The sequence below is a fragment of the Mastigoproctus giganteus genome, chromosome 5, assembly GCF_048544385.1.
Source record: "Mastigoproctus giganteus isolate SK-2022 chromosome 5, ASM4854438v1, whole genome shotgun sequence".
Lineage (NCBI taxonomy): Eukaryota > Metazoa > Arthropoda > Arachnida > Uropygi > Thelyphonidae > Mastigoproctus > Mastigoproctus giganteus.
The window spans coordinates 146552747-146566902 of NC_143579.1; the positions used below are offsets into that span (position 1 = coordinate 146552747).

The 14156-nt window shown below is 36.3% G+C and overlaps 1 protein-coding gene across 1 annotated transcript in view; it reads right to left on the bottom strand.

The window, feature by feature from the left end:
* The window catches only part of LOC150085750 (AP-5 complex subunit beta-1-like), an 842186-nt gene that overhangs the window by 563586 nt on the left and 264444 nt on the right, over nucleotides 1-14156 (bottom strand). The window contains exon 9 of the mRNA XM_090374678.1: nucleotides 11126-11263. Within this exon, the coding sequence (XP_090230804.1) occupies nucleotides 11126-11263 (138 nt within the window). The remainder of the gene's footprint in view (nucleotides 1-11125; nucleotides 11264-14156) is intronic.

Below are 14156 nucleotides of genomic sequence, written 5' to 3' on the forward strand. Positions count from 1 at the left end.
AAGATTATTCTCTCTTCTTGCCTCTCTAACACACTGTTGTAGAAAACAGTCATCCAATAAATCCACAAAAGTCTTTCTAGTGTGTGAACAACCAACCGACAAGTTTCAGTCAATATCTGGAAAGTCAAAATCACCCATTATAAAACATTCTGATTTACTGGCCCACTCCATTTCTCTGTACTGCTGTTCATTGTACTCATCAGAGTCATTAGGCCTAAAACACACTCCTACTCTCATTTTTGCTTCCCCAGTGTTAATATCACACCAAACTGACTCAATATTGCACTGGCCACTCATGTCGACTGGATGCACTGGCTTAGATTTTATGTGATTCTCAACTAGGCCATAATCCTCCTCTCCTGATCTGTGTATCTTTCTGTACACATTGTACTCCCCGTACTCAAATTTGCATCCCATACATCCAAGTGACACCATGTCTCATATCCCAACAATGTCTGCATTGATTCAGACACTTCATTAAAGACACTTCACCAGCACTTCATTAAAAACTAATTAAAAACTATAGGGTACCAATAAGACAGAACTGTTTCATACTGGAATCTCATCAGTTTGTACACAAAATTGTTAATTTTGTGTACAACAGTAAATATGTCTATTCTGAGTGAGCAACCAAATGGTGTGTGGAAGAAAATCTCTAATATATAACAAAAGTTGTATACAAATATTTAATTAAAAACAAAATTGATGAGTTTAGGTCAACTCGTGGATCATGATGTTGCTTTTAAAAATGCAAGTCCATGCCTGTTGCTGTCTCAGGAGGAAATACAACATCATCCGTCAGAAAGCAAGTCAGAATAGTGATGCAGTATTATCAAATTTATTATTAATTATCTTGATAGTATGAACCAGAGCTATAATGCTCAATACATTCTACGTTGATATCAATATTTGTAAAAGAATAAGAGAAGTTTACCTTGATATGATAAATTTAATTTTTCACACTTAATTTTTAAAAGTGTCTCCGTAGCCTAGTGATCAGGAGCGGGAGGGCAGTGGCACACACTCTTTGAGTAGACCGGGGTTCAAGCCCCTGACTGCTAAATACTGCCAACCAGCACGGGACCAGCGTGGCAGATTATGGTACATTTCCCTCAGCATGAATTGTTGAGGAGGCTTCCATCCTGCAGTAGGTTGATAATGGCTGCAATTTACCTTTTACCTTTACTTAATTTTTAATTGCATTAAACTGATTTTAATTGTGTTCATTTGATTTTTAATTATTTTTATTTTATTTCTTACTGTAATGTAAGATTTTCAATTTTTTAATTGTTTTCGTTACAATTTCTGGAGAGTATCATATGGAAGTGTTCTACGTATCATATTGAGGTAAACTTCTCTTATTCTTTTACAAATTTATTATCAAATCACTGCAATTTCTGTGCTGAAATAAAAACTTCCCTTTTTTACTAATTTGCTGCTTTCAGCCAATGAAATCCAATACTAGCAGTTTTACTGATATAACTTTCAAGTCTTGATTTTTCCTTCCACACCAACACACTGTTCATTGCTCTCTTTGGTCCTAATTGCTCTTTACCATTTGGCATTCTACCTGTGGCCACTTACTACCTTATCAAATTTGAACTGAAATAAGTCTGTATTAGTAAATGCCTTAATCCTTTTAATGAATAACATATTAATCACCTTTTGGCAATGCTATTTAATTAAAGATGATATTATTAGTCACAGAACAACAACCTGTGGAGAAGTGATTTTTAAAAATGAGCATACTCTCAAGTCTGCTGCTGTCTCAGGAAGGAACACAGCATAACTAAGACAGCAAAATTATGTTATAATGCAGTATTAAGTCAATTCATCACCAAAATAAAAACTCTATTCCTTTAAAATTTGAGGCAATGTTCATTATTAATTTTTGAATTAATTCATTTTTTATTTTTCGAATATCATGCCGGGAATCATTCAGGTTGCAATAATTTTCCAATTGTATGCTTAAAAATTTAGCTTATTGCTCACCTTGGCAAATTTTACTATAGCTGCAAGAGCAATGATTGTAGGAAAGTTTCCCAGTTCTCCATTTAATTCTACACCTCACTTTAAAAGTTTAAACAGGGCAATTCAAAACAGAGGATACATTTTCATATGTTTAATGTGAAGTAACCACTGAGCCTACAATTATATAATATACACCAATTGTTGGAAAACCCATACTCTCTCCAGGATGCCCCAGTTTATGGTTTCCACCACTGTGATGATCCATCTTCTTAATTCCTGAAGATCATGTGATGGGGTGGTGTACAAATGGTGTCCTTCACACCCCAGAAAGAAGTTATACAAGCTGAGATCTGGAGACCAGGGAGGCCAAATGCAGAAGGACAGGTCAGTAGAGGTATAAGGTCCAATCCAGTGGTGTGGAAGAGTTGCATTGAAGTACCAGCCAACTTATTATTGAGGTAACTTTGCAATGAAAATGAGGTAGATCACCATCCTGCTGGGAAATATGTCCGAATCTCCGCTAATCGAGAGAAAATCCAGTTCACCGGCATTTCCTGACAGATAATCCCAGTGATCATGTTTTCCATGAAGAAATACGAGCCACAGATCTTCCTTTGTGAAACTGAGCTAAAGACATTCACTTTTGTTGAACTGCTTTCTTTCTCTACAATCTGATGCAGATTTTCGGTGCCTCGGATGCACCCAGTATAGTAATTTACTTTACCATTTAAGTGAAATGTCACTTCATCACTGAACATCAGACAGATGGCAAATTTGCCATCTTCTGTATCAGCTTGCATCTGTAGAAAGAAATCATATAATTTAAATTTGTCACTGAGTTTTATAGATTTTACCAAAAGCAACATGTAACTTTTCATGGATAATCGTTTTCAGAAAACTTGTTGTCTGGAGCAACTGTAATTCATAACTGCTTTGGTACATCAATTTCCATGGATTCTACATTCTCTTCAGATACATGAGAACAACCAATGCCTTTCATTTCGCAGACACAACCATCTTCTTCAAATTGCTTATACCAAAATTAAATGTTGCTACTAGTTGGGGGATCAATTCTGAAATACATACAGAACAACCATTGCACCTCTGTCACACAATTCACCTTTGCAAATCACAGGAAATCATCCTGCATCTGCCTTTCCTCAATTTGAATTTATGCCTTCTCAGGTGGTTATTCTGAGCAAGAGGAAGAATCCCATCAGCACTGAGCATGCTCAAACCATTCAAGGCTTTATACACCTCAATCACATCACCTTGCAGGTGCCTTGACTCCAGACACTGCAATTTGCAAAACTTAAGCCTTTCTTCGTAAGAGCAAACCTTAGTTCCATTCACTAATCTTGTTACCCTTCGCTGTACTCATTCCCACAGCTCTACATCCTTTTTAAAATGAGGCCTCCAGACCTGTATACAGTACTCAAGGCGTGGCCGGACCAGTGCCTTAGACAAGGGGATAATTACCTCCTTATCCCTGCTAGAAAAATTCCTGTATATCAATGACAAGACACCATGAGCTATTTTTGCAGACTGTCTGCACTGCTCAGAATACTTCATATCTGCCTGCACAATTACCCCCAGGTCCTTTTCGTTCTCTACCACTGCCAATATAGTACCACAGAGTTGAGAGGTTACTCTGGAGTTACTGCTTCCCATATGTAGAACTTTACATTTCTCAATGTTAAACTTCATTTGCAACCTCTCAGCCCATCTCCTCAACTTTGCTAGATCCTGTTCCAGCAGTGTACTGTCAATAGTGTCCTTAACAACCCTGCCAACCTTCGTATCGTCTGCAAACTTGAACATTAACATCATCAATATCATTTATAAATACAGAAAACAAAAATGGACCCAACACTGGGTCTTCACTAATAACATTAGTCCACGATGAGCAGTGACCATTGATTACCACTCTCTGTCTTTCCCCACTCAACCATCCCTTTATCCATAACAGCAATTTACCTCCAATGGCACACTGCTCCAATTTGTTCAGAAGTCTTCCGTGTGCAACAGTGTCAAAAGCCTTTCTAAGATACAAATATATGATATCAAAGTTATTCCCAGCATCCAGTTCCTTTGTGACCACATCATAGTATCCAATCAAATTGCTCAGGCAAGACTTTCCCTTAACAAAACCAGGCTGGGTCCGAGCTATAACTAAAGTCTTGTCTAGATGATCCTGCATTTGCTTCTTTTACCAGTGCCTCCATTAATTTTCCTGGAACAGAAGTACTAACAGGTCTATAATTACTTGTGTCGCCCTTTAATCCTCCTTTGTGAATTGCAGTCACATTTGCACATCTCCAGTCCATGTGTACCTCCCATGAGTCCAAAGAAGCTCTCATAATTATGGCTAAGGGTGTGTGCTTACTTCCTTTGCTGCCTCCTTTAATATAACTGGAGAGATCCCATCCACCCCGGGTGCCTTTTTTATGTTTATATCCAACCATTTCTCCACCACTTTCCTCTCAGTTATTACAAAATCATCTAGCTCACTGCCAGAGTTCAATTCACCTCTGGCATTCCCCTCCCTAAATATCTCCTCATGTGTGAATGCAGATGCAAAATATTCATTTAGTTTGTTAGCTACATGAGCAGGATCATCAACAGTTGAACCATCAATATCCAGTGGACCAATTACTCTTTGCTGTTTATCTTTGCATCCTTTGCCAAAGATTTCTCATAATCTGACTTTGCCTGCGTAATCTCCTTTGTGACTTGGTTACAGACCAGCTTATATCTATCATAAGCTTCCATGTCATCCATTAATTTATATGTATCCCACGCATTTTTCTTCTCTGCCATATATCTCATTAGTTCATCTGACATCCATTTAGGTCTAAACCTTGAACAATATTTATTAGTTGGTTTGTAAAGCCTAGTAGCTTCCAAGATTAATTCATTGAATGCTTCCCGTTTAGAATTTGCTATTGGTAATATCATCAGTTGGTCCCCCCCCCCCCATATAGAATTTAAATACTGTCTGAGACCACTGTGGTCGCCTTTATGAAAGCAAAAATCCTCCCCTTTACCCGAGATGGTAGTTTACCTCTTTGAGTAAATCCCACTTCAGCACTCAGATCAAGAGTATTACTCCCTCTAGTTGAATCCCAAACATGTTGATGTAGAAAACAATCATCCAATAAATCCACAAAAGCCTTCTAGTGTGTGAGTGACCAACCCACAAATTCCAGTCAATATCTGGGAAATTAAAATCCCCCATTATAAGACTCTGATTTACTGGCCCACTCTATTTCCCTGTACAGTTTCTTATTATATTCATCAGAGTCATTAGGCCTATAACACACTCCTACTCTCAATTTTGATCTCCCAATGCTTATATCACACCAAAGTGACTCAACACTTCACTGTCCAGCGATGTCGACTGGCTTCGATTCCTTAGATTTTATGCATTTCTTAACTAATAGCATAACCCCTCCTCCCTTCCTATCATGTCTATCCCTTCTGTACACATTGTACTCTCCAAATTCCAGTTCTGCATTCCTTATATCTGTGTGACACCACATATCTGATATCCCAACAATATCTGCCTTTGATGTTTGGAGCAATACCTCAAATTCATCAGATTTATTTACAAGACTTCTAGCACTGGTGTACATGCAAGTATACATGCACCTGTTCCTATTCTTAGCTACCCTAACACAACCCATGTGTTTATTTGTACCGCAGTGACTCCCAGCAGTCTCTAAAATACCCTGCATCTTGTTTTCCAGGCTGCTGCTCATTCCAATAGACTGTTAATCTATTAGTCCTTATATCCTCCCCCAAACTAGCAGTTTTCGGACCCACCTAACACTGCCTCGATAGCATCAGCAAATATTCTTGCACCCTTTCTATTTAAGTGTATCTCATCCCTGTAGAAGCAGTCTCTCCTGTTAACAAGTACAGACCAGGCTGAAAAAAATTCTACCCCTTGAGCCTTGCACAATCCTTCCAGGGCCGAACTGATCGACAAGCTCTCATCATATACTCCCACCTGTCGTGTCTGGGCAGAATTGTAGACAGTTTCAAATTCAACCCTAATTCACGGCTTTTTTTTAACATTGGCTTGTTAAGTAATTCCGCCGGTCTCCTACTCTTAATATCATTAGTGCCAACGCGTAGAACAATATCACCTTTTGTGCCCTTAAAAGATGATATCCACTCTACAACATCATCAACCTTTGCCCCTGGCAGACATACCCTGCTCCTGTTCCACCTATCCTTTTTACATTCCATGTTCCCTGTTTCCCTGACAATAGAGTCACCAACAACTACTAGTTCCTGTGGGACCAGCGTATTCTGCCTTGGAGATTGCCGCTGTGTGGCGTGATGATCAAGTGCAAGCTCTGACATTGATGTTGGCAGCTGAGAGCTTGATGGGCCCTTCAATTTAGATCCTCTGAGGGCATCCACCCTGTCCTTAAAGCTCTCATATAGACCCATAACAATGCTGAGTTGTCATCTCATTTTCTCACACTCCTTACATCGTGCGCACACAAAGACATTCCTCTTGGCAATATCATGTGCCGTACCTGATTGCTCCATAAACATCAAACAAGCAGTACATTTTAAAAGGCTGTGATTCAGAGGGCAACTGCCCCCCCCTCAGTTCTCCCCCGAGCCACAGCACTCATATTAGCTTGAGCCTTTTGCTTTGCTGCTCTGGTCTGAGTCACGATTTCGATTCAATTTCAATAAAATTTCAATTCCAGTACAAAACTTGTATCCCAATGCAGTTATAACACTATATATCTAAATATTTTTTTCAGTATCAAGTATTATCTCCGAGTTGCGATATACAACTTCCATATCAAGTTATGTATTAATTAATTATGTTACGTTTTTAAAATCTAAGTCGTTATATGTATTTAGTTAAAAAGTACAATTTAATTGACAATGAAATTTAACAAGATTAATAAATTTTACTGATTAATTGATAATAGTATATACTATACTATACTAAGCTAACGCTATCTATTTCGGGACATAACGTATCGTATAACAATTGGGGCCTGTTATAAACGGTAAATCTACGTACACTTAAGTATTAATTAACTTCTAAAATCTGTCTGAATTCAGAATAAACCAAGGATCTTGACTAGGCCTATATGCTACTTATAGAAATAATTTAATATAACAATTAGCCAATTAAGCGGCTAAATATAGCTAAAAAACTTCCCATTCGCGGGAGCTGCAAAACTTGTAAAACACGTGGATTGGATATCCTTACCGATACTAAGTAATAACCAGTGGTGGATTAAGGATACTTGGGGCCCCTATTCAAATTATATCCCCCCCCCCCAAAATAATAATAAAAAAAAAGAATAAAAGTTAGGTGGCAAATAAATAAAATTTTGTACTTTTGAATTTTTTGAACTCCTGGATTTTTCTGCCTGTTTAAGGGTTTAAGGATGATATATAATAAACTTTTTAGTTTAATGAATAATTTTTATGTCGTTTTTACAAATTTACTTTGTGAATTTTAGAATTCGCGAATTTATTGATTATCTATGTCTTCAAAGTTTATTTTTTCGGCAAACTCGTGTTCAATGGGAATTAGGGACAAGGCATTTAATCGCTCTTGGCTCATTACAGCCATTGGTATTGCGGCATTATTTAAAGCATAGATAGTCCGTGATGTTCAAAATACGTATTAAAACGTAATAATTGTTTTGAAAAAATTTTCGCTTAAAATAATCAAGATTTTTATGATGTTTAGTGAAAACAATCTATTTTAGAATACTATAGGAAAATGTCTTGGCTTGGGGGCCTCCCAAAGCATGGCCCCCTAGGCACTTCTACCCATTAAGGCAAGTGCCTCATTGCCTTAATGGGTACCCTGGTAATAACCTACAAAATCTCTATGTAAGTTAAAATTTAAACTAAGTATTGTAACTAGGACTATAAAGCTACTCTAGAAAATAAATTAATATGCCAATTTAAGTTAATAAAACAGAAAAAACTTCTCTATTTTCCGGAGCCATAAAAGCTTCGCCTGCACAAGACTACTCTCGTTCCCAAACCTGCCCCAAATGTTATGTCCCAATAAACATATGAAATTGCATCAATCTTTTTGAACTTCCCTATATAATATACAGTTTTGATATTATGAACGAGCTATAATGCTCAATATGTTCTACATTGATATCAATATTTGTAAAAGAATAAGAGAAGTTTACCTCAATATGATACGTAGAACACTTCCGTATGATACTCTTGAATATTTATAAGCATTGAGAAATTCTTATATTCTCAATTTCTCAATGCTTATAAATATTCTGCGACGGAATCTGCTTTGGGCTCAGAAATACAAATATTAACCAGCAGAGTTTTAAACAGGGGTTACCCACTTGCTACATTAGACAGAATTAGGGTACAAGCTAAGGATAGAATACAAAAAATACACCAACCAACAATAGTAATATCAAAATATACTTTATTTCTGTCCCATATGTTGAAAGTGGTACAAATAACTTAACCGATTCTTTAAAGATACCGAATTTAAAACTGTAGCCAGGCCAATACAGAAATTACATACTATACTGAACAATCGATCAGTCCTTTCCTCGTTCACAACACAAATAAATGACCTAGTATACATTTCTTGCAGTGATTGCAACTCATCTTATCAGCAGGGTTCTATGCGGCTTCCTCTGAACTTTCATGTTAATCAACACATGGCCTCAGATTGTGCTTCTTGTTCAGCAGCGTCAGAATTAGCCTTTCATGCCATACTTTTTTATTTAAAGAGGCCAAAATACTTAAGTGTCCAACTTAATTATACAAGACTATTAATTGCAGAAACCATCGAAATTAAATTACATGAGAATTCTGTTAATGTTCGCCGGCCATATTTAATCTCTGACTCATGGTCCTTTTACGTGCATGCGCGAAGACAAATAATCCCTATTTAAGTTCCATGCTCACACCATTCAGTAATTTTAATTCCTCTGATCACGACATACAGTCGAAAAGCATTATCAGCTTCAAGAAGGAAAATCATTTTGCATTTCTTTCGTTAAATTAAATTTTTAGTTAATTTTTAATTGCATTAAATTGATTTTTAATTGTGTTCATTTTATATTTAATTATTGTTAATTATTTCTTACTGTTAAGTAAGATTTTCTATTTTTTAATTGTTTTCGTTTTAATTTCTGGAGAGTATCATACAGAAGGGTTCTACTTATTATATTAAGGTAAACTTCTCTTGTTCTTTTACAAATACAGTTTTGAATAAAGTTTCCAAGTCGAGAGAGAGAAACTAACTGCTGAAAGGTAACGTTATTTCCAACTCTCTATTGGAAGATGGCTGATAAAATGAATGAGTATCAACATTCACATGTGATGAGTTATTCAAGGAGGGGAATGCCAGAAGTTTATTAAACTCTAACAGTGAACTAAGTGATTCTGTAATAACTGAGAACAAAGTGGAGGAGAAATTGTTGAAGTTAAACATAAGGAAGGCAACTGTAGTGGATGGGATCTATCCAGTTATATTAAAGGAGGCAGCAAAGGAAGTAAGCAAACCCTAAGCCATAATTATGAGATCATCGTTGGACTCATGGGAGGTCCCCATGGACTGGAGGTGTGAAAATGTATCCCAAATTCACAACTGGGGGGTTCAAAAGGTGACACAAGTAACTATAGACCTGTTAGTTTAATTTGTGTTGCAGTGAAAATAATGGAGTCACTGGTTAAAGAAGCATTGCAGGATTATCTAGACAAGACGGCAGTAATAGTTAAAACACAGCATGGGTTTGTTAAAGGGAGGTCTTGTCTGACCAATTTGATTGGATACTATTATGTGGTCACAAAGGAACTGGATGCAAAAAATAATTTTGATATTATACACTTGGATTTCAGGAAAGCTTTTAATACTGTTGCACATGAAAGACTGCTATACAATTTGGGGCAGCAATGGCATTAAGGGCAAGTTGCTACAATGGCTAAAGGGATGGTTGAGTGGGACATGACAGAGAGTGGTAATCAATGAACACTGCTCTTCATGGACTAATGTTATTAGTGGAGTTCCCCAGGGTTCGGTGCTGGGCTATTGTTGTTTTGTGTATTCATCAATGAATTATTGATGAAGGTACATCAGGCTTAATGTCCAAGTTTGCAGATGATACAAAGGCTGGCATGGTTGTTAATGACAGTACAGATAGTATGCTACAGCAACAGGATCTAGATAAGTTGGGCAAATGGGTTGAGAAGTGGTAACTGAAAGCCGACATTGACAAATGTAAAGTACTGCATATGGGTAGCAATAACTGAAGATAAACATACGAACTGCGTGGCATTACACTTAGGCAAGTGAAGAATGAAACAAGATCTGGTGGTAATTGTGCAGTCAGATATGAAGTTCGCTGAGCAGTGCAGAAGTGTTGCCAGAGCAGGTCATGGAGTCTTTTCAATGATATATAGGAATTTTGCCAGCAGGGACAAGGAGGTCATTATCACATTTTACAAGGCAGTGGTCAGGCCACACTTAGAGTACTGTGTACAGGTTTGAAGGGCTCATTTTAGGAAGGACTGGTAATGGGAACAAAAGGGGTGTTCCTACCAAGATAGGCTTAAGTTCTGCAAATTGCAGCACCTGGAGACTAGGCATCTGCGAGGTGATCTGATTGAAGTGTATAAGGCTTTGAACGGGTTGAGCAAGCTCAATGCTGATGTGATTATTCCTCTTGCTCAGATTACGAATCTGAGGGGCATAGATTCAAATTGAGTAAAGATAGTTGTAGAATAGATGTGAGGAATTTGCCTTTAGCCAGTGGGTAATCGATTACTGGAACAGACTTCCATCTCTTGTTGTGGAAGTTGATAGCTTAAATAAATTTAAGGCTGAGCTAGACAGGGATTTGGAGTGAATGGATGGGTGAAATGGGAGGAGTTTTTTTTTTTTTTTTTGGGCTGATGCTGCATAACTTGCTTTCTTGCATCATATGCCTCAACTAATGGTATTGCTAATGGAAAAATAATGTAGATGATATAATATCATCTACATTATTTTTACTTTACAGCCATTAGAGTTGTATAGCTTTACGTTTAAGATCTGCAGAAATTTTAAAAATGGTTGGTCCCAACATAGCCATATTTATGAGGTTCTACTGTATTTCAATAAAAAATAACATACCTGAAACCAAAATAAGAGCCAATCCAAGTATAATAACCTGTGAGATGGTGTAATTGATGGAAGGTAAGAGCATAAAACTAACTGATGTTGAAGGGTTTGTTCTTCTTCAATGGTAAAAAGTTCATGTCCAAACATTTCCTGCAATTATAAAAGGAAAAACATAGAAGCATGTGAGAGCATGCCGACACAAATTTAAATAAACCTTTTTAAAACAGCAAAAACTGTTGTAAATTTTGGGTAAAATGCATTTTAATTTTTTCTCAACTGTGAAGTAGTTTACAAGTATTATATAGGAATTGTTATGGACCATTTAGAATAAACTCTTTAAAATCCAATTCCCTCAGAGATTGAGAAGATCTGAATTTTAAAATTTAACAGATTTTCAAGAGGTGTACCTAGTGGCTGAGCATTTTGGAAAAGTGCATTTCAATAAATATTAAGGATTAACAATTGAACTTATTCATCTGTAAACATTTACGTTGACTAAAAGATAGTACTAGCGGTTAAAATATAAATAGCAGTTCAATAACTAGTGAGTTGTGAATATTTTAACAATGGGTTCATTGTTTTGCTGACTTTTTGAGGTGAAACATCCTTGGGGATTCCTGTCAAGTAAATCTGATTGGTCACGGAAGTGATGTCATCTGCGGCTTCGACCAGAGGAGATTCCCACGTTCAAACTACTAGTCTGTGCCGAGCACTCACTAGTAGTGTGATTAGAGTGCACGATGCATTTTTCGTGACTGGTATGTGATATCTCAAGTCAGCCTGGTCATCGTTTCCCCCCCTTTATGATGATACCTGGATACAATAGTATCTCTAGTTCTAACTTTTTAGAATTTTTTAATAGTATGACGTCACAATCATATTAATTTCCTGAAGTTAGAATGATTGCAACAATCATACTGCAGTAAGTATGATTACAATACAAGTATTTGTCATATGACTGCACCAATACAAATATTTGTCAAAAATTTATTTTTTCTTCTCACATTTTCATAACATTCCATTGCTAGATGCCCCTAACAGCTGCGTTGTCATTTCAACTACAAGATCGGTACTTCAATCGATGCTGTTTTCTAGAGACATCTACATACATTCCAATCGCAAGTATATATCTCTTACTTTAATTATCATAAATTCATTATATCTTGTCTTCCAGAAATTATGAAAATTTGCAAATGTTCAATAAAATATTTACAATACAAAACCTTTTTTATTTCATAATCGATATAAAAATCAAAATACCTAAAAGAAACGCGAAGGATTCACATAAATCCATCTACCGTGTGTGCTCTGCACAAGTGTCACCTTTTTTATTCGTCTTTCTTTTTTTTAACAACTAGGGAAATATAATGGATACATTTTTTTATGATAAAATTTAAATATTGCAAATATAAAATAACATGAAATATTTCCCATATCACGAATAACAAAAACACACTACAAAATAAAAACAAATATTAAAACAAAAAAAAAAAAAAACTCTTCTAGAAAAGGTACACAAAAATAACAGATTACATGAAAAAAATTATTATATAAATATTCATGAAAAATTTATTCTAAAAACTGCGATATAGAATTTACTTCTTTATTAATATTTGCTGTCAATTTTCTGCTTTGCTCAATAGCTGCACTATGATTACAGAGGAATGATTTGACGTAACGATCCGGATCAAACTGAAGCAATGGTTTTCCATTTAGATGTATGGTCGTCATAATCTGCAATGTGTGTAATTGTCACAATATTATTCATTATACTGAAAGCTCGCTCAGATTCAAACACTGCTAATCGCAATGGTATCAAAGATATTTCTGGCTTTCTTAACTGAAGAGGGAACTTCACTCGATTTTAAAGATAAACTGTCTTCAACAAAATCTCTAAAATTAATTTTTATTTCATATTTTATCAGAAAACTTAAATTTCTTATTAGTTTTTCACCGTCTTCCCATGGAGACGAAAGTTCTTTCATATTCCAAGATTCCGGGTAGCATATGTTTAAAATTTCTTTCAATTCCTCATCGTCAATAGTATCATTATTTTCTTTATTTAATTTAAAATTACTCTGTTGCATTAATAACTTGACACAAAGTAATTTGTTAAATGTGTTCTTACTTTTGATTTTGATTCCTTCAAATTCTTTAATTTCAACGTGATCTCAATTTTAGCTTCATAATTTCCTTCAGAATTTTTCAAATTAGTGACAGCACTGATAGTTAGAATAATTAATCCATCTGCTTTTACTATAGTGATGCTGCTGCTGCAACTTTTGTAAAGCTTCTGAAAGGCCTCTTTCAAAGCAAACTCAAAATGCTTCCCATTTTGAGTTTGCTGTTGGTAACATCATCAGTTGGTCCCACTATATAGAATTTAAATACTGTCTCAGACCATCATAGTTGCCTTTACGAAAGCAATAACCCTTCCCTTTATCCCTGATGGTAGTTACCTCCTTGAGTAAATCCCACTTCAGCACACTGTGATCACTGCCACGTAGTGGTTCCTGTATCTGCAGATTCTTAATATGTGAAGAATCACTACTGATAATCAAATCAAGAGTATTGCTCCCTCTAGTTGCCTCCCGAACATGCTGATTTAGAAAACAATCATCCAATAAATCCACAAAAGCCTTGCTAGTGTGTGAGTGACCAACCCACAAATTCCAGTCAATATCTGAGAAATTAAAATCCCCCATTATAAGACACTCTGATTTACTGGCCCACTCTATTTCCCTGTACAGTTTCTTATTATACCCATCAGAGTAATTAGGCCTATAGCACACTCGTACTCTCAATTTTGATCTCCCCATGCTTACGTCACACCAAACTGACTCAACACTGCACTGTCCAATGATGTCGACTGGCTTCACTTTCTTGGAGTTTATGTGTTTCTTAACTAATAGCATAACCCCCTCCTCCCTTCCTATCCTGTCTATCCTTTCTGTAGACTTTGTACTCCCCAAATTCCAGTTCTGCATTACTTATATCTGTGTGACACCATGTCTCTGATATCCCAACAATATCTGCCTTTGAA